General features: G+C 42.3%; 3 protein-coding genes across 3 annotated transcripts; 1 reads left to right on the forward strand and 2 right to left on the reverse strand.

The window, feature by feature from the left end:
* Positions 1-6,122: 6,122 nt before the first annotated feature.
* On the reverse strand, positions 6,123-8,566 carry LOC129744902 (THO complex subunit 5 homolog). Its single transcript, XM_055737659.1, has 4 exons — positions 8,363-8,566; positions 7,544-8,291; positions 6,512-7,479; positions 6,123-6,445 (listed from the first exon to the last, which is right to left on the reverse strand). Exons 1-4 carry the CDS (start codon positions 8,477-8,479, stop codon positions 6,206-6,208), a joined length of 2,073 nt encoding a protein of 690 aa, XP_055593634.1. The 5' UTR covers positions 8,480-8,566; the 3' UTR covers positions 6,123-6,205.
* A 353-nt stretch (positions 8,567-8,919) lies between these two features.
* On the forward strand, positions 8,920-14,516 carry LOC129744904 (probable DNA double-strand break repair Rad50 ATPase). The gene is made up of 8 exons (XM_055737663.1): positions 8,920-9,173; positions 9,412-9,541; positions 9,609-9,787; positions 9,852-10,066; positions 10,123-10,281; positions 10,339-10,530; positions 10,593-10,773; positions 14,417-14,516. The coding sequence occupies exons 1-7, from the start codon at positions 9,021-9,023 to the stop codon at positions 10,738-10,740; spliced, it is 1,176 nt and encodes a 391-aa protein (XP_055593638.1). The 5' UTR covers positions 8,920-9,020; the 3' UTR covers positions 10,741-10,773; positions 14,417-14,516.
* LOC129744901 (zinc finger protein 708-like) lies at positions 11,027-13,303 on the reverse strand. The gene is made up of 2 exons (XM_055737658.1): positions 12,990-13,303; positions 11,027-12,919 (listed from the first exon to the last, which is right to left on the reverse strand). Exons 1-2 carry the CDS (start codon positions 13,205-13,207, stop codon positions 11,056-11,058), a joined length of 2,082 nt encoding a protein of 693 aa, XP_055593633.1. The 5' UTR covers positions 13,208-13,303; the 3' UTR covers positions 11,027-11,055.
* Positions 14,517-20,254: the final 5,738 nt, after the last annotated feature.

Genomic DNA, 20,254 nt, shown 5'->3' on the forward strand with positions numbered 1-20,254 from the left:
GATGGCTTACAATGGAGCAACATATGGTGCATTTCCTGACAACCGTCCACACCGCAGGGTTGTCTTGTTCGACACGGCCACTTGCCGTGTGGTGCCAAGCATCGTCGACACAGTTGTTTCTCCTGCACTACTTTCAGACGATCATTCAACGAAGATTTCTTGAATCTCTCGCAGTCGCGGACCCTGTGGCCCTTCCTATCGCACGCTAAACAGGGTCTGGGATCTCCTTTCTGCTTCGGCAAAGTGTTCTCCGTTTTCGAGAAAACCTCCTGATGAGTATTGAGAAAGCCTGTTTCTTTTTCTTTGCGGGTTCCTCTTCGAATTTGACCATCCATTGCGAGGTCAGCTGGTGGAGTGACTTTGCATGCAGCGGTTCTGAGCGATGACACATAATTGCAGAAATCCCTTAGCGACGGCTCCGGAACGTTTTCTAGGAGTTTTCCCCACTCAAGGCGTAAACTTGGAGGCAATTTAAACACCAGTTCGGAAAGGAGCTCCGGATTAGTCAGGTGGGACTGTAAACGAGCGGCTTCAATGTACGTCACCAAATTCCTCACTTCACGTCCGAAACTAACGAGAGTTTCTAATTTGTTTGCATTTGGCAGACTGCCACGGCGAATTTTAGACAGCATACAATGTATCAATTGATCGGGTCGGCCACACTCTTCCCTGAGGGTAGCAATAATTTCTGGAACCGCTGATGGAATTGTGAGCAGGTTCAGAACTTTTTCTCTCGCACTTCCTACCAGGCACTTTTGAAGGCGAACCAGGTTCTCGTCTGGTTGAATTCCGCACATGGCCGTGGTCGATTCGAAAGTGCTAAGGAACACCGGCCATTCTAATGGATCACCCGAAAATCTGGGTAAATCCCGGGATACGACGTGCCTTGCTGCGAGTTGCTGGGCATTGAGCAGTACAGGCTGCTGCTGAACGAGTTGATTGTTGAGCAGAGGTGGAGAATTTGGAGGGGGATTATTTTCTCGACACCACGAACCTCCGGAAACATCTACCGGCTCTGATAGTTCTGCATAAGAAAATCTCGGCCGGGGATTTTGATCCACTGTCATACTGAATGGATGCGACGATCGACGCTGAACATCAGAATTTGGCCAACAATTCCGGGAAAAACTAGACTCCCTTGTGCCCAGTACTGCTGGGGGAAGTTTAGCGTAACCTATGCTGCCTTTCTTGTTAGTTGCTGCCTCTGGTCGCCTTCCTTGGACTATTCGTGAATCTTCCGGTCTACAATATTCCTCCTCTATCGCTGGCAGCTGTAAGATTTTCGGCACCGCACCAGTATGTACCGGGGCCGCTACAGGAGTGGATGAAGCCAACAGGTTTTCATTACCGATGTCCTGACTTTGGATCCACTTTTCGGTCAGCTGCTCCCGTGACTCGAAACTACGTTCGCTTCCTGCTTGAGATTCTTCGCCCAGCAATTCCAATTGTAGTTGGTGCTTTTCCGCCAGATAGAAGCGATCTTTTTCGGCTTGTTCTGCTTTTTCTTTCCTCAATCTATCTTCCAACTGTTTTTGCTCCTCCAGCTGTTGCAACCGGAGCCGGGCCAGCGAAGATGTTGAATGTTTTGAGGAAGTGGATCGCATTGTATGGAACGAAGAAGTATTCGTTTTCCTGGATTTTCCGGTACATTGGGCGCAACGGAACGATTTGTCGGCAATAGAGGCATTTACTCCGGCGCAATTATAATGCCACCACTGGGAGCACTCGTCACATGCCACCATATCCTGGATTTCATCCGGCTGCGTGCATCCTATGCAATTATGCTGGGATGAAATTTGCAGGTTATGTTGATTGGAATCCGTAGCACTCATTCCGCAGGTTATTTTTGAGCTTGTTTGGGTTTTTCTGTAGTCCGTCCTCGACAGGACTCAACTGCAAAGGCATTTTTATTTAAAATTGAGGTACAACAAAAACAAATTCGGTTACTTACAAATAGTTCCTTCCTAGTCTGATAAGATGTTTAGATTAACAAATATTCCAATTCTATATAAAAAAGACTTACATGGAAACGGGGCAACTTGAGCTGAATCACAGTGTAATTGGCCCTAGAAACCGGAATGTTCAACGAGAACGCTCTTCGTCAACTTCGAATATATCTCCGCAGTTTCACTCGTAGTTGAGTGACACTACTCTGATATCTCCCGTCGTTGGAGATTTTCTTCCACACACGAGATATCCCCGAGATGCACTACGCAGAAGATAAAGTCTCACGTTTGTAGATTCATCCGTAGGATCGAATTCGGTGTAGAGTGCACGAAAGTCCTCCGACAATGATAGGGTCATTCTAAACCGGTTCGCGATGAGCATTGTTAGATACCGTCTATCTATACGTGTCAATGCATGCCCTCCCTCTAAGTTTCGACGACGACTACAAAGGTCGCCAAATTCGGGAGCATCTTCAGCATATCGGGCAATAATGTATACACGGTACTCAACAGTGATTTTTTCACTGGGCCCAGCTTAACGAACAGTTTATTGAAGAACGCCTTTTCCTTCTTCTTTAAATCTTTACTTACTTACTTACTTACTTAATGATCCCGCGCCGATCCTCCGGTGCATAGGTAAAAGACCTCCACTGTTGACGATCCGGAGCCAGCGTCTTCACCTGGTCCCAGTCAAGATTCTCGTCGACAGTTCGGATTTCAGCGGCTAGGCTTCGCCGCCACGAGTTTCCGGGTCTGCCTCTTCTTCGATGTCCTTCTGGATTCCAATCTAGCGCCTCTCTGCAAATCTCGTTTTCATCTTTTCGCAGCGTGTGCCCAATCCAACTCCACTTACGTTCCCGAATCTCGATTTCTAGCGGCCTTTGATGACACCGGCGATGTAGTTCCTCATTCGAGATCCAGATGAGGTGGTTTACAAATACTTACAGTTTTCGCGTCGTCACCGCATATGTGCACCAAGTGTGCACCGTACAGCAATACGGATTTGACGTTTGAGTCAAAGATTCGGACTTTCGTTCGTAGAGAGATCTGGCGTGACCGCCAGATGTTTCAGAGACTCGCAAATGAAAAACAGGCCTTTCTGATCCAGGTTTCGATGTCTTTCCTGGTACCACCATCTGGCGTTATCTGGCTACCAAGATACTGGAAGCACTCCACTTTCTCAACTTGTTGCCCAGTTACCATGAAACTGGAGGGATTTCCTGTGTTGATTTCCATCGACTTGGTCTTTCCGACATTGACTTTAAGACCTGCTGCCTTGGAACTTTCGGTAAGGTCGTCGAGTTTGCTCTGCATATCTGGTTGTGTTTGGGCGAGCAAAACAATATCGTCAGCCAGGTCAAGGTAGTTCAGTTGCTCCATTGTTGAAGGATTCCACGGCAATCCTCGGTTCGATGCACAGTCAATCGATTCAGTCAGAATCTCATCCATTACGATTAGAAAAAGTAGCGGTGATAAGATACATCCTTGTCTCACTCCAGCAGTTACCGCGATTGGTTCGAACAAGACACCGTCGTGCAAGACCTTGCACGAAAATGCCTCGTACTGTAGTTCGTTGAGATGGACTAGTTTCTCTGGTACTCCTCGTCGCCTTAGAGCCGCCCAGATGTTTTCATGGTTAAGTCGGTCGAATGCTTTTTCGAAATCAACGAACAACAGCAGAAGAGAGTCCTGAAATTCGTTGATTTGTTCCAGTATGATTCGTAGTGTTGTGATGTGGTCCACACATGATCGTCTGGATCGGAATCCAGCTTGTTGCCGTCGGAGTGTAGCGTCGAGTTTCTCCTAGATCCTGTTCAGGATCACTTTGTAGAGTACTTTGAGGATTGTACAGATCAACGTTATGCCTCGCCAGTTACCGCACTCTGTCAGGTCTCCTTTTTCGGGACCTTTACGAGGATACCCTGCATCTAGTCGGCCGGGAATGTTGCAGTATCCCAGATGTCAGCGAAAAGACGGTGCAACATTTGTGCTGACAGGGCAGGGTCGGCTTTCAGCAGAGATGCAATCGATCCCAGGCGCTTTGTTGGATTTCATGTTTTTGATTGCCGCTTCTATTTCAGCCAGTGAGGGCGCTTCCGAGTTAACGCCATTTATGCGGCTTACTGTTGGCGCTTCGAGCTGCGGGTTCTGTTGGCCATTGCTATTCGTAACACGGAAAAGTTTTTCGAAGTGCTCAGTCCATCGTTTGAGCTGATCTGTTGGATCGGTCAATAACTGACCTGCTCGGTCTTTCAGCGGCATTCTTGCATTAGTCCTTGCACCACTGAGGCGGCGAAAAATGTCATAACGTAATCGAATATCTCCATTGGCGGCGGCTGTTTCTCCCTCTTCGGCTAGGGAGTTTGTCCAGGCTCTCTTGTCTCGTCTATAAGCTCGTTTAACTGCATTTTCCAGCTCCGCATATCGTAAGCGGGCGGCTGCTTTGACTGACCCGGTACATGCCTGCTCAATTCCGACTTTCGCCTTTCTCCGATCATCGACCATCCTCCAAGTTTCATCCGACATCCATTCACTTCTTCTTCCACAAACTTTACCGAGTACCATGGCTCTTCGTGATAAAGGCATTCTTGATTCCACACCACTGTTCTTCGACTGTTCCGTCTGTCGGCAGCTCCGAGGCTCGGGATTCTAGCTGTTCAGAGTATGCCCTTTTCACCTCTGGATTCTCCAACAGGCGGACGTCGTATCGACACCCGACTTTCTCCTCGCACCGTTGGACACGCGCAACTCTCAGTCGTATTTCGCCAAGGACGAGGTGATGGTCAGATGCAATGTCTGCGCTTCGTTTGTTGCGAACATCCATAAGGCTCCTCCTTCATTTTCGGCTGATGCGGTCAATTAGATTTTCTGTTCGGCCATCTCGGGATACCCAAGTGACCTTATGTGCTGCTCGATGGGGGAAGAGCGATCCACCGATCACCATGTTGTTGTTGCCACAAAATTCTACAAACAGCTCTTCGTTTTAGCGTCGGGAACAGTAGGTTGTTATTCTAAAGTCCTCATACCGCGATGGGGCTGCCATCTTGGACTTAGCTGGCGGGAGCCGCATTCCATAAATTCAGTCGCTCGCTGCGAGACAGACGCTGTTTGAGCCGCCCCTGACCTGGAGAACAGACGCGTGCGCCCACCTTCTCAGTCTGCATGCGACCAAAGCATCCACCGGGGTTGGGTACCCGATCTCCGCTTAGGTTACTCGCATCCCAGCCGGCACCACGAGGAGGTAGAGATAGGAGTTGTGAATAAGAGGTGATATGACCACTATGGGGTCTAGTGTTGCACATTATCCACCATTTACCAGCCAAATCTTTAGTCATTAAAAATTAAAATTGACAGCTTATTTCTTTATTTTATTATTGGCTCAGGGCTACTCTGCAACTGCAAACGTCAATCGCATCTCATGCCAACGTTTGAAGACATCGGTTAAAGACAGCTCAAGTCTTTAGCAGACTTGACATCAAAGATGCTTTTCACCAAGTTGAACTACATGAATCATCACTACTATCAAATCACTACTTTTAGAACTCACAGAGGAACCTTCCGATATAAACGGCTCATGTTTGGAATATCTTGCGCGCCAGAAATGTTCCAGAGAATCCTGGAACAAGTACCTTCAAGATGTGAACATGCTGTGAATTACATTGACGGCATTCTGATTTACGGATCAGACATAGAAGAACATGATCGATAACTGAAAACGGTAATGGATATTTTGAAAGACTACGACATACTCCTGAATCAAAAGAAGGCAATTCAAATCCACTCATTATTTCATATGCCAGAAAAACCGTAAGTCGTACTGAAAAACGTTACTTCCAAACTTAGAAAGAAGGCCTTGCGCTCGTTTGGGCTGTAGAGAGGTTTTCGACACACCTGTTGGGTCGCAAATTCGAATTGTTCTAAAATTATGCGAATTGACGATTGGCATTCTATCATTGTTCAGTTTGCGGTAATATGTACGTGGTACTCAAGTGTAACCTTTTCGCGAGGAGCTATTTTATTTGCTTATTTCGGGCGTTGAAAAAAAATCGCTAAGTCATAATGAAAAATGAAAGGAAAAGATTCCTCGTTCTCCCTTGGTGTGTTCATAAAAACTTTGTAATATTCATATTTTAAGTAAGTTTCTCACTTGATAGAATAAATAAAGAATCAAAACACTTAATTGGTCAAACAAATATATTTGAATCACCTTTCTTAATTTTCTAAATCATGTGAAAACCCAATTCCTCACTTTTCATACTTCAAATCTGGGTAAACACGGAACTGCTCCCATTGGAAGCGATACGAAGCGGCCTATAACGGGGACGTCCCCGGAACGATTTCAGATACGTCTTGTCCTGGGTGAACTCTGCCGGCGTGTAGAAGGGTCCTTCGGTTTCCAGGAAAATATCCAAACACGACATGGCACGCTTTAGCTGCCAGGAAAGGATAGTTTTTGGGTGCTTCGGTGCCTCCAAACTATTCGTCCAGTATTCCATGTCCTTGAAATGGGAAGATTTTTAATTATTTTTTTAGTTTTGGGTGGGGAAAATTGTTAGTTCACTTACCCTAACGGATGCATTATCCGCAGCGGAATGTTTCCCGTTCCAGTTCAGCGACAGCGACCAAAGAGGAGTGCTCTCGGGGAAGCTGCAGGGAACGCAGATGTAACACTCTAGTTTTGCCGAACCACGGGTGACGATTGCCCGGAAGTACAAATCATTACGACCAGCCAAATTTTGATCAAGGAATTTCTTAGTGACATTTGAAGCACAATATTCTGCATGGGAAAGAGCCGTCCACTGAACCAGGGTGCTTGAAATGCGAATCGGATTGTTGTGCTCAGTATTGATGGATGTGTCCACGATTCCGGTTTCGAGTTCGTGAACTTGTTGATAGAGTCTCAAGCGAGCTTCCCATCTTGCACGGATCGCTTTAATTGTAGCTGGTATGGTTATCTGCCATTTGTCACTAGAAGTGATGAACTTTTCTCCTGAATTGACGAACTCTATTCCGCACATTTCTTGAGCCCATTTGTAAGGCTTTCCAAGATCCTTATCGTTCATCATCGAGTAAAATTTATCCATGGTTATACCGTATTCCTGTAGTTGGAATTTTGTTTTCGGATTTGGACTACCATCGCCATTGTCCTCCGAGAACAGGGCATTAAGAATATTCTCGTGAGACATTACATCCCCGGCAGCCACGCCAGAAACTTGAAAATCTACCAGCGAACATTTGACCGTTACAAAACCGGCATTCGGTAGATACTGGAACGTCAATGCAAGTGACTCTTTGCCTTCCTTGCTTTTAATAGTAATAACAACGCTCAAAGGATGAGGTTTGACCAGAGCTTTGCGCTTCTGTCTCAAGGGGTCCTGCTGTTTGGCAGCCTTACGACGGTTGTAACTTCCCCGGGACTCGCGCTCACCGTTTTCTGACGCTTCGTCATCGGATTCGCAGTTCAAATTTCCAGTTATCTCGACTTGACGGGCTTCCTCTTCGTCACCTTGTACAGTCGTTGATACTAGAGGGTCTGTGGAAAAAAAAGTTCAAAATTGTTGATTGTAGGTAACAAACAAAAAAAAACCAAAGCTTACCACAAGCTTCGCCATAAGCGCTGACATTAGCATACAGAACGTACAGAGGCTGAACCAGCAAACGGACTGTTTTCTGTATTTCCCATCCCTTTTCGATTGGCATATCTAAAGCATCCTGCAGTGGCCTGGTGGCAGCCAATAAATCTTTCAACCTCGGAGCCAACGATTCCAGTCGTTCCGTTTTGGAAATGATATCTTCGGCCACTTTAGCCTTGGAACCCTGTAGTTCCTTGCAAAGTGCATCCAGTTCTTTGCGCTGTTGCAATTCCCATTCCAAGCGAGCAATTCGCCGGGCGTGTTCATCTTGTTTGGTTTTTTCCGGACGTGAAATGGACTCGGGAGCCTTATCATAAAATTCTGTCTCCGGTACCAGTTCGATTTCCTCGTCCTGACTTTTGAACAGATAGCAACGTTGCACCTCTTTGCGTAAATGATCCGCCTCGTAAAGTAAGTTCTGCAACTGAAGCCGATTGCTGTCCACGCGTAGCTTTTCCTTGTGTAGCGCTTCTTTACCATCACGAATGCGCACCTTGTCTAGTCGGTTTAGCTTTTTCAAGGTGATGAAAGCCAGCGAACCTTCGACGCGCTTTTCGGCAATCTTGGCGCGTGATTCTTCCGAGTTTTCCTTCTTCAGTGCGGCTATATCGTCGAACAGCGCTCGCAACTCGTCACACGTACTGTGGAACAGTTGCGCATCCTTTTCCGGGGCTCGTTTGGACGCTTCGCGTTCCTCAAATGCAATTGTATTCTACAAAGGAGTGAAAAATGTTTTGAGATTTGGAAAGGTGTTGGTAAAAAAAAATTAAAAAAAATACTTACCGCGTACAAATCCTCCTTGGACAATTTAACCGGTGAGGTTGTTTCGTTGACCGATGTTTTTCTGCGCTTCTTATCGTTGCCATCTCGATCATTGGTAGTTTCTGCTTTGTTAACCATGCTTAGAACCGGAACTATCCGTATTTGACCGGCGAAAAAGAGAAAATGTGGAGAACCCGCGGACAGTTTGGAAATTAATGTTTACAAACAAATATTACACTTTCAACAAAAAACCAACATGATTTCCGTCTTGTTACACGCAATTAAATAACTACTCATCGATTTTAAAAAATGGATACTCAAACGCAGCAGTGCGTTGTTTTGTTTAGCTTATTAAATAAGAAAAATTTTCTCTCCAAGTTTTGGTTTTACTATCGTATCTCAACGTCATCACAAAATCCATAATTCATCGATCTTGTCGTATGTCCATGTCCAATCATTATTCCTCAGTGAATAGTTTTTTTTTTTCGAAACCCATCATAATAACTCAGAAAAAGATTTTGCTCCCTCCTGCTCTCAAAAATTGATTGAATTTAGTCGTAGTTGATTAAATTTATTTCTCTGTGTAGTCTTCTAACGGAAAAGTTTGCGTGTTTCATTCGGAAATTTTCGTGGATGCAGTTTTCTTTACTTACGGGACTTATAGTAAATTTAGCCAATAATGACCAACGCCACGTTCATTGAGGACTGGAACAGCATCATCCAGCACAAGATCAAGGCGGCTGATCTGGAACATCCGACTGAATCGTTCGTTTGCCGGTGTCTTGTGAGTTTTTTACGGATGCTCAAGTACGATGTTACCGAATTTGAACAGGTATGTTATTTGTAATTGTAATTGTAATTGTGCTTTATTGATTTAACGTCAACCCATCGATATAAAATCATAGTTAGGGTCAAGGAAATACAATTCGATAGTAACAAGTGAATTAATTAGTTCTAGTCTGTACTATTCTATTACTCTCTATTTATGTTATTTATGTTATTTTCGAAATCTTTTTTTTTTTTAATAAAATTATTATTTTAACAAATTACATTTTTACCTAAATTTGCAGATGTACAGTGAAACGAAAGATTCCATCATGCAAAAGCGAACCCTTCTTGTAGCTCACATAAATCATCTTTACCAATTGTGCCTCGGACCCCAGCAGAATCATTTTTTCTTGATGGACCTTATTAAACCTTGTAAGTTTGATGTTGATAAATAAGCTTTATTTAAAGTTGCTAAACATGTAAATAACAAATATTTCAGCTCCTAAGAAAACGGTTCACGTTCTTGGAATTCTTCTGAACTTCCTATTTTACGTAAACATGGTTCATGACGAGGTAGTAAAACGGGCCACGACCTGCACTTCCAAGTTTCAAGAGCTCTCAACTCGTATGAATCAACACCAACGAGATTTGGAAAGCCATCGCATCAAACAGGATAACGTACGTTTGTAGTTAAAAAAAACTCTCAAGTGTTACACTGTTAAAAACAAACTCTGATTCACAGATCGAACACAACATCAACATGATGGAAATGCAGTTGCCCCAGTTGGAGCGGGAAAACGAGCAACTTAAAGAAAAGCAAATTAAGCTGCGCGAGAAATCCACAATCCTTAAAACGGCTGATTTGGAGCTGGTGGAACGAATAGCGAAGCTGGACACCGACTATGCCACCCTCAAAGATCAACGAGTCGAGGACGAAGAAGCTGCTGCATTAATTCAGTAAGTTAAAGTTCTTACGTATTAATCTTAATTTATTACATAAATTTTATATTTAGAAAAATCGAGGAACTTGATCTGGACATTAACGAATGCGAGAAACAAGAAACACGTTTGCAGCAAACAAATTCGGAATACGCTACCCTGATAAGCCAAATTCAACCGAGTATTCTGATAGTGACGGAGATTCTGCAAAGTCCATTGGACAATTGCCTATCGTAAGAAAAATATTTTAACTTATTCCAAAAATGTTTCTCAACTCTAGTCTCTTTCAGAACTATTCACAATGAACTGAACGAATTGAAGCTTAACTACTCTCGATTGGAAAAAGAGCACACTACCAAATCGATGGTGTTAGAGTCGCTGCAGAAAAATTGCAGCACCATAAACGCCTATCTGGATGATAAAACCAAGGAGCTGGCTGCAAAGCAGAAGGCAAAAAGGAAAACCGAACGGCAAACGATGAGGTTCGAATAATCTTTATCATTATCTAGGAATTTACTAACTTTCAAAATCTCAACCCTTCCAGTGATCTCAGCAGCAAGAAGACCCAACTTGAAGAGCTACAGGAACAAAATGAAAACCACTTGGAGACTATTGAGGTTCTCAAGGAAGAAATTTCTCTGATTTTGCAGATGGCAGAGAAAACATTCAAACTGTTGATGCGAAATTCTTAAGCAACAATTTATGGAAAACGTGTTCGTATATAAGTAAGTTTCAACTTTCTCTTTAATAGTTTTGGCAAGTTTGAATATTTGTAATGTATATTTAAAAATGTTTGATTTAAAAACACAGTTCCTAGTAACTCTGCTGAAAGAAAGTTTCCTAGTCGTGTCTTTTGGAATTTGAAAATGTAACTATTTTAAAAGTTACGTCTTTTGATTTTACGTCAATGAGATAAAATTTGCTACTTAAGTCAATTGTTTTTTAAGTTCCTCAAAAAACAGCTTGGCTTATTTCGGATCAATGAACGACGCTGCATAAAAAAAATCCTAACTTCCAGCTTTATCATCGACTTTTTTACAAACACCCTTCCTATGTTTGCACAGGGTACTGTTGTCGGCGAAACGTTTACCGCACTTCTCGCATGCGTACGGTTTCTCGCCTGTGTGCGTGCGCCTGTGTGTGTGCAGTTGATTTGATTGGGCGAACTTTTTCCCACAGAAATCACACTCATGCCGCTTGATTCCCAGATGCAGCAGCTCGTGCCGTTTAAGATTGGCAACGTGGGTGAAACTTTTATCGCACGTTTTGCACGTATGACTGCGCACCCCGCCATGGATAGCCTGGTGAACTTTGAGAGCCTGTGTGGTGCTGAAGGCTTTGTCGCAGAACTCGCACTGCTGTGTTTTTTCATGATTTCGTATGTGGACTTCGAGAATGTTTTTTGATAGGAAGCGTTGATCGCAAATCTCGCACGTTAGGTACTGGACATGTTCGCTAGGGTGCATTGCGACGATGTGATCGATCAAGAGCAAATGTCTTGTGAAGGACGCCTCACAAAACTGGCAGACATTGTTTGCACGTGGCTGACATTGGCTGGCTGGTTTTAGCAAAGAATTTTCGCTGTGATATTTTATTTTATGCTTTCTTAGCAGCGGCGTCGAACTGAAACGTTGATCACATGCTGTGCAACTGTAAGGCTTTTCGCCAGAATGTAGACGCATGTGATCCTTATACATGGGAGATTGTCGAAAAGCTTTTCCGCAAATGTTACACTTGTAAGGTTTCTCCGAAGTGTGAATGAGATGATGTCGTTCCAGGTTGTTCTTGTTGGCAAATAACCTTCCGCAGATTTGGCAAGCATGCCTTTTGATTCCTGCATGTGCATCTTCGTGCTCTCTAAGAAAGGACATCGAGAGGCACTGCTTGCCGCAATGCTGGCAAGTGTATTTACCTTTTTTCTTCTTGTCATACCTAAGCGTTGAAATAGGATGCTCGATGCTATGTTTTTGCTTCTCGTGTCTTCGTTTTCCCAGACTATCGGTGAATCTCAATTCACAACGGTCACACTTGAAAGGCCGTTCAGATACGTCGTGTTTCGCAATGTGACGATTATATTTAGTCAAATTAGGAAATGTTTCGCCGCAAGTCACGCAATCTAGTCGATGATCAATATGCTCAATCATGTGCGTGAACAATTCTTCCGAGGTTTTAAATAATGTTATACACATGTAACATTTTCGCTCCATCAATCCTTTTAAAGACTGTTTGGCTTTCACCTCTACTTGTTTTTTGTTTTTCGGTCTTCCTATTTGTCGACGTTTTATAGGAATCTTTGAGATATTGTGTTCTATTTTAACCATTTCATCTTGTACTAACTTGACATCAATCTCTACAACAGCTTCTTCTACATCTTCATTATGATGAATTTCAACCTCATTGTCAACAACTATTTCCTGCTCTGCTTGTTGTTCCTGATCCTCCTCGTCATCCTCTAATATCGTGACCAGATCCACTGCAGGTTCGGACTTTGTGCATAAATCCTTGATTTCATTAGCTACTTTTTCGATCAATTTTGGTTTTTGAGGCTCAACTTTCCTGTCAGTCTTGCTTTTCTTTTTGTACCTTAGACGATTCTCCTCGTTGACAAATACAGTCATTCTTCGCCAGGATTTTGCATTTTGAGAAAGCTGCTTCCTCAATGCTACCACCATATCCAATCGGACCAGACATTCCTCACAGATCCCCTCAGGAAAGTCCGCATCAATCAGCTTGATCTTGAATGTTTCCTTAAGCACCTCTTCCACGGCAACATCTCCAATCATGTGTTGTTCACTCCAGGGAACAACTCGACTGGCCAAATCGAACCGTAGACACAACCGACAGCTAGACAAATGGATCTCTTCGTTGACGCTAATTAAAATACAGTACATAAAATACATTTCCATTCACAATCACCCAAAACAATATAATGGAAACCCACCTTTGATTCCGGAAAATTACCGGTTCACTGTACTCGTCGACCTCGTCGAAGTGCTGCTGGCAAATTTCCGCCTCCAATGGGTCCAGGTCCTCGGGAAAGGGTAAACCGGAGCCCAGTTCGATGGCCGAACGCCACCGATCATAGAGGAAGGCGCTCCGCGGGAAACGGAGCATAAAGCTCTGTCCCTCCGGATCGCAATCCGGCACGGCACAGGGCATCTTTATTTTGGGAAATTTGGCGACCGTTTGTAACTAACGGCAACCGTGCGCTGATTTTTTGTTTGATTTGTTTGAAAACAACGGCATGCACTGCATGTTTACTTTATTTATATGCAGTTGCTTTGAAAAGTATTGTGTCCAAGGTAGTGTATCAGAAAGAAAAATATGTACTGCTTTCCTTATCGCTAAGAGTTCCGCCATGTACACCGATGATGCATGCGGGAGTTTTATTTTCGCAAATGCAATGTTGCTGTTGTTCACAACAGAGAAACCTACTCCCAGAATATCCTTGGAACCGTCGGTAGCCATTATAGTCCATTCATTGTACTTTTCTTGCATAATATTTGATACTATTTCAGCAGCCGATGTTTCGTGAGGTTGTGCTATTTTCGATACCACAGAAAAGTCTATGGACAGATCACTTCTACCGACAGCTAGCGGGAACAGAAAGCACGGGATGTTCTCCAGTGTATTCTGTAACGGAATAAAATGGTTAAGTTGGTTTAAAGCGATACGAATACCAGTATTTGAAGATCCTGAATCCAAGGTTGGTTGTACGAAACGTTGATGCCACTTCTTGAGATGAGAACGTCTGTTGACAAATCGGATTGCTGCTGTTTCTCTCCTGATGCTGAGGGGACACAATCCAGCTAGGACTTCTAGTGATCCGGTATGTGTAGTTTTAGTTGACCCTAAACATACACGGATACATGCCCACTGAATTTTGTCCAACGCCATAGAGTCCATTTGGTGTAGTTGCGTCATGAAGATAGAACCATACTCCAGTATCGATCTGGGACCAGCTTTATATATTTTAACTAACGACGATGGGTGAGCACCCCAGGATTGACCTGCTATGCTTCGTAGGAAATTGATGTAGGGTGCGACGCGTTTTTTCACATTTTTTATGTGACACGACCATGACAAGTTCCGAGTTAAATGCATGCCCAACAGTTTTAAGCTATTAACGAATCGGACCGGCTCACCACCTATGATTATTTCCGGGGTAATATCAGGTTGCTTTTTAGATATAATTAAGCATTTGCTTTTGTGCGGTGCAATCTCAAAGCCAAGATTTGTTATTCCGTGAATAAGACTGTCCACTGCTATTTGCAATGTGCTGCAGCTTGTATTAAAATTGTTGCCTCTTACAGCGAGTGTAGTATCATCAGCATAATTAATTTTCATAACATTGGTGATTCTTTTCAGCAAACGAGTGATGACTACATTAAAACAGATCGGACTGAGCGGTGACCCTTGGGGTAATCCTTTCCATGTGGTTCTGGTTAACTTATTGGACATACCTGTGGTAGGTAGTGCTTGGAAACAGAAAAGAACTAATGTGTTAAATTAATTTCTTTTGTGTATTGCAGAAAGTCGCGGCTGAACTGTTACAATATATAAAACAAAAATATGAAAACACTGTTCAATCGCTTCAATGGGTTTATTACATTCAAATTCGTTACTGATTTATGGAATTTCGATATTATTGAATTGAGAAAAATGAATGTAAAATACTTCCAGGAACATAGCAAGAAAATTACAAACGAGTTGTTGCAGTGTATGAGAGAACATCTTCGTTAATGACAATGCTTTGAATAGTATCTAGAGAATGAAAATGTATGCGTCACATCACAAGAGAGAAGAGAGTCGTGTCGTATGAATGGAATGAGCGAGTGTTCTGTTAGAGGGTTTAGGAGTTCCGAGTCAATGTGGTACATTCAAAGGTGGGGATGATCTCAAATGTTCCCGAGAAGGAACTAAATCTTGCAAGGAAATCTGTATAAAATATCAAATTGTGTGTGTAAATTCTTTTGATCTTCACCTATCCAGATATGGTACCCCAAGGGTTGTTCAAATTACTCCCTATTATTTGCAACAAGTGTTTGTGAGAGCGAATTGAAAGACCGTTGAGTTCGAGATTCGGGTGTTGAGCGTTTACAAGTCATTCTGTATTCCAATTTTGAAGGCAGTGGTTCAGTGGTTTTGTTGGCGGTCGGCGAAATGGAAAGCCGAAAGAAAGGTTTAAGACGAGGTTACCACAATGGCGCAGGCGCTCCCAAAGGGTAAGTTCTCCTGACGATTGATCTTAATATCGTTGTAATGGGTATACACAGAAAGCTTGGCTACGATAAAATGCTGCGTGGACATTTTGTGAGTTAATATGGAGGATTAAGATTGCTCAGATAATAAAATACTTAAAGACCATATTGACGGATTGTTTCTTGGAATAGGAAGCAAACATAAGCTATACTTTAATTGCAGCAAGTTCATGTGAACGATTTCAAATATTTAGAAATGAAGAAGGGTAACTTATTTTGAAGCAGTTTGGTTAAAATTTGCTTACAGCAACGCGCTTTCAAACAAAATGGCGGGCTTTTAAACAAAGATGCTACACGTACTGGCAGTTTTGCCATAGATTTAGCACTGTCTTGCCGTAATGGTGGTAGTTGGAAATGACATAAAGAAATTTGATACTATTTGGGGTCGATGAAACATACACATTTGGAAGGAGAGCATTTGGCTGATGTCATGCTGAAGCAACTAGCAACGCGACCTACAACGCAACGTTCACACGACTAACCAGCTCTCATTTGATCTTCATGGAAATCGCGCAGACCTGTCATACTGGTCGCTTTGTGTAGCGCGACCAATCTGATGCCAATGTGTTTAGTAGCACGACTAGTAGGAAATCCAATAGGAACATTGTTTTTTTCTCGATTTGAAGCAGTGATTCCGGGTTTTAAGCACAATAGTACGAAGATCTGTCCGAACTTGTGATAATAAACTAAAAACTATCTTAATCGGCGAGAAAATTTTCATGAATTCTTAGTTCCGGCAAAAAAAACAAGGAATTTTGTCGGTTCAAATTTCGGCATTCTTGCAATCCGGGTCGTGATTTGATGAGTTTTTGATGGCTCCGGAAAGAAAGGAGACGATTCAAAGCATTATCAGATGTAGAGAAGTGATGATTTGTAGGGAATTTCAAAGCGACCGGTCGCGCCAGCATGACATACCAATGCAATGCAACGCAATCTTATTGGAACGTTGCGTTGCGTTGCGTTGCTAGTTGCTTCAGCATGACATCAGCCTTTGGCATTTCTTTATCCCGCTAAATAGAATGTGTGATAGTGTGAAGAGGCAACCAATCAGCATCGAGCATCTATCATGCTCGCTCCAGATAGTGAGATATCGGTTGGTTCATTTTCAAGTGTAGTAGTGAAGACGAAAGTATCCGTCGTAACAAAATACTTACACGCGAAGTATTTGTGATGATTTTCCTTTTGTAAATTACGACCGCGAGTGCTGCAAACAAAATAACAGGCAAGTAAATGGGAAACTGTGAGATCAAAGTCGGTTAAGATTTGCCAAAATCTATCGGTGCGTTATAATGCGAATATGTTGGAGAAGGGTGCATTTTGAATCCCACAAGTGAACCGGAGAGCAAAAACGACCAATCAAAACCAAGCATCTATCATGCTCACCCAAGCTGGTGAGTTTCGATTATTTCGTTTACATGTAGTGGTAAGAATGATGCTCAGTATTCGTCGCTGCTCGAAAGAAAGGTTGATCAAGGGTAATTTGGGGTTGAGGATTTGTTCCGGAAAGTTCAGATCAACTAGCGGACAAGCCGATAAACTGCTGAGTTGAGGATTGGTTGTGATTTGCGGAAATGGTGTATTTCAATCATCTGCACATAGGTGAGCCGATGAGCTGGTGACCAAACTAACATCGAGCATCTATCAGGCTCGCACAGGATAGTGAGTTTTCGGCTAAATTTCTTCGAGGGTATTGGTAAAGATGAAAGAACGCGTCGTGCTCATAACGAGGTACTGGCATGCGAGGTCTTGGTGGGGATTTTTTTTTCAGTAGAATTACATCCGCGAGTGCCGTCAACAATTTATAACAAGCAACACCGCAACAACGAATTGTCGGTTAAGATTCACAAAATATATCGTTGCGTTATGAAGTGAATACATTTGAGAAGGGTGCATTTTACACCTTCTCACCCCAAAAGTGAACCGGAGAGCATAAGCGACCAATCGAAATCGAGCATCTACCGTTCTCATACAAGCTAGTGAGTTTTCAGTTATTGCGTCTCTACATGTAGTGGTGAAAATTATGCTCAGTACTCGTCGCTGCTCGAAAGAAAATCTTATCAAGTGAAAATTTGGGATCGAGTTTTCCTACGAAAATTACGTCGCGAGTGCTACAAAACAAGAATAAACTAGTTAGCAAGCCGGAAAAATGTGAAATTGGGTGTTGGTTACGATTTACGAAATCACTTAGTTGAGCGTAGTTACCCGTCGCTGCTCGATAGAATGTTTTTATCAGGCAGACCTGTTGTTGAATATCTGTTTCGGAAAATTACATCCGCGAGTGTTACGAAACGGGGAATCTAGCAAGAAATTCAAAGGAATGTTGAATTGAAGGTTGGTTACGATCTACAAAATGGAATTTTGTGTTGTTAAATGGCTTTCCCGAGTGCAACAGAGCAGAACAGGATTTGGTCGAACCTTTCACAGGGTTTACCAGGTGAAGATCGAGGGGTTTCAGATCATTGCGTTTCGTCGGCATTAAGACGGTTGCTTCTTTGCATTTCCGAACAAAGATTCATGGAGTTGGCATATGTGGAACGTTGTGATGGTTTTCAAGGGGTTTTTTCGTTGGTCTGGCCTTAAGCGGGAAATCGGCAATTCTAATCGGTGTTGTGATGATGCACTGGAACGTTTTCAAACAAAATTTAGCAAACAGTGCATTTTCAACTCCTTCGGCACGCAACTTAGCTATGGACTCGATATGACCAATCAGCATCGAGCTTCAATCGTGCGTGCATATGATGGTATATTCCAAGTAGACAATTAATAGTGGTAGTGGGATTCGAAATGGTACAGAGAAGAGAAATCATTCGAAGAGATCCGGTGAGCACATCGCTCTTGAAAATCGTGCATTGGTAGTGGTGATAATGAAGTTCTCTTGATATTGTAAAGTACCGTTCGAGCACCGGAGTGGTGGGTTGTTTGCAAGAATACCGTTGGATGGTAACAACCACAATAAAAGAAATATAATAAACGAACAAAATCTGTTAATCGGGGGATGAACATAATGTTTTGAAATCAGATGAGCAAAAGTGCATCCGATAAAATTTTGTGAATGTGTGATAGGTGAAGGAATCGCACTAAAATTATGGTAAGTTTAAATTGCTAGAATTTTATGTTTCATTCATCTACTTGTTCCAACTTTGAACTAAAAAATAGGGGATCTTTGAGAACTAAAACAGAAGAAATGTTCCGGTTGGGGTTCAATATATTGAATACTGATCTTTGATCTAACAAGATTTATCGAATGCGTTAAAAAAAAAAAAAAAAACAAACACTACAACGATATTGCCAAATGCGGGTGCGTCCAAATCTTATCTTAAATCATTGGACGAGGTAATACCCTAAGGAAGCTGTATTTTCAAAATTTGCTCATGGAAAACAAAACTATGAGCTTCAAATCCAGAGGTTGAAATAAGTTGCTGCTAGTACTGGATTCATGGAGTTGGCATATGTGGAACGTTGTGATGGTTTTCAAGGGTTTTTTCGTTGGTCTGGCCTTAAGCGGGAAATCGGCAATTCTAATCGGTGTTGTGATGATGCACTGGAACGTTTTCAAACAAAATTTAGCAAACAGTGCATTTTCAACTCCTTCGGCACGCAACTTAGCTATGGACTCGATACGACCAATCAGCATCGAGCTTCAATCGTGCGTGCATATGATGGTATATTCCAAAGTAGACAATAGTGGTAGTGGGATTCGAAATGGTACAGAGAAGAGAAATCATTAGAAGAGATCCGGTGAGCACATCGCTCTTGAAAATCGTGCATTGGTAGTGGTGATAATGAAGTTCTCTTGATATTGTAAAGTACCGTTCGAGCACCGGAGTGGTGGGTTGTTTGCAAGAATACCGTTGGATGGTAACAACCACAATAAAAGAAATATAATAAACGAACAAAATCTGTTAATCGGGGGATGAACATAATGTTTTGAAATCAGATGAGCAAAAGTGCATGCGATAAAATTTTGTGAATGTGTGATAGGTGAAGGAATCGTACTGATATTATGGTAAGTTTAAATTGCTAGAGTTTTATGTTTCATTCATCTACTTGTTCCAACTTTGAACTAAAAAAAATAGGGGATCTTTGAGAACTAAAACAGAAGAAATGTTCCGGTTGGGGTTCAATATATTGAATACTGATCTTTGATCTAACAAGATTTATCGAATGCGTTTAAAAAAAAAAAAAAACAAACACTACAACGATATTGCCAAATGCGGGTGCGTCCAAATCTTATCTTAAATCATTGGACGAGGTAATACCCTAAGGAAGCTGTATTTTCAAAATTTGCTCATGGAAAACAAAACTATGAACTTCAAATCCAGAGGTTGAAATAAGTTGCTGCTTGTACTGGTTGCTGGCGGGTTCAACGAATGACAAGCTTTGTAAGTAATAATGGTAAGCTCGGTTGAAGTTGATCGATCGTTAATTTGTTATAAGTGCTATCGATTTCGTTACAAATTTCGATAATTTTCTCTTTGTTCAAAATTCAAAGGAGCGGGAATCTTAGTGCTACTACGTTGGTGCAAGGAGAAAGCTAAATAAATAATTATGCGAGGGATAGATTTAACTATACTAAATGATGCAAGCAAAAGAAAATAACGCGGGACTGTTACTCATGAATGCTATAAAACACTATCAAACATCAAAAGAGAGTTTGGAACAGAACATATCCAGTTCGATTCGTGCGACAGGTCATGAATTGAATAATTTGAAGATTGATGAGTCCGTCATATTTATGAAAAGAATAATTTGCAAGAGAACAGTATTTGATTAAGATGAATGGATAGTGCTAGACCACCCCCAATCGAAAGACAACTTGCGGCAGGCCAAGTTCAATTCATTCATGCGACAGGTCATGAATCGAATAAAGGTTGAATAGTTATAATTCGAGTACGTCAATAACAAACAAAAGATAACTTGCGACAGGACAAGTTTAATTTTATTC

The sequence above is a fragment of the Uranotaenia lowii genome, chromosome 2 (assembly GCF_029784155.1).
Source record: "Uranotaenia lowii strain MFRU-FL chromosome 2, ASM2978415v1, whole genome shotgun sequence".
NCBI classification, from domain to species: Eukaryota; Metazoa; Arthropoda; class Insecta; order Diptera; family Culicidae; genus Uranotaenia; species Uranotaenia lowii.

What these genes read in the sequence shown, in the direction of transcription:
- LOC129744902 (XM_055737659.1), bottom strand. Translation starts at nt 8,479, where the DNA reads ATGGTTAACAAAGCAGAAACTACCAATGATCGAGATGGCAACGATAAG. An exon ending in CCAAGGAGGATTTGTACGCG is followed by an intron (nt 8,292 to 8,362) that starts GTAAGTATTTTT and finishes ACTCCTTTGTAG; the next exon opens with AATACAATTGCATTTGAGGA. An exon ending in CGCTTATGGCGAAGCTTGTG is followed by an intron (nt 7,480 to 7,543) that starts GTAAGCTTTGGT and finishes TTTTTTCCACAG; the next exon opens with ACCCTCTAGTATCAACGACT.
- LOC129744904 (XM_055737663.1), top strand. Translation starts at nt 9,021, where the DNA reads ATGACCAACGCCACGTTCATTGAGGACTGGAACAGCATCATCCAGCAC. An exon ending in ATGTTACCGAATTTGAACAG is followed by an intron (nt 9,174 to 9,411) that starts GTATGTTATTTG and finishes CTAAATTTGCAG; the next exon opens with ATGTACAGTGAAACGAAAGA. An exon ending in GATGGACCTTATTAAACCTT is followed by an intron (nt 9,542 to 9,608) that starts GTAAGTTTGATG and finishes CAAATATTTCAG; the next exon opens with CTCCTAAGAAAACGGTTCAC.
- LOC129744901 (XM_055737658.1), bottom strand. Translation starts at nt 13,207, where the DNA reads ATGCCCTGTGCCGTGCCGGATTGCGATCCGGAGGGACAGAGCTTTATG. An exon ending in GTAATTTTCCGGAATCAAAG is followed by an intron (nt 12,920 to 12,989) that starts GTGGGTTTCCAT and finishes TATTTTAATTAG; the next exon opens with CGTCAACGAAGAGATCCATT.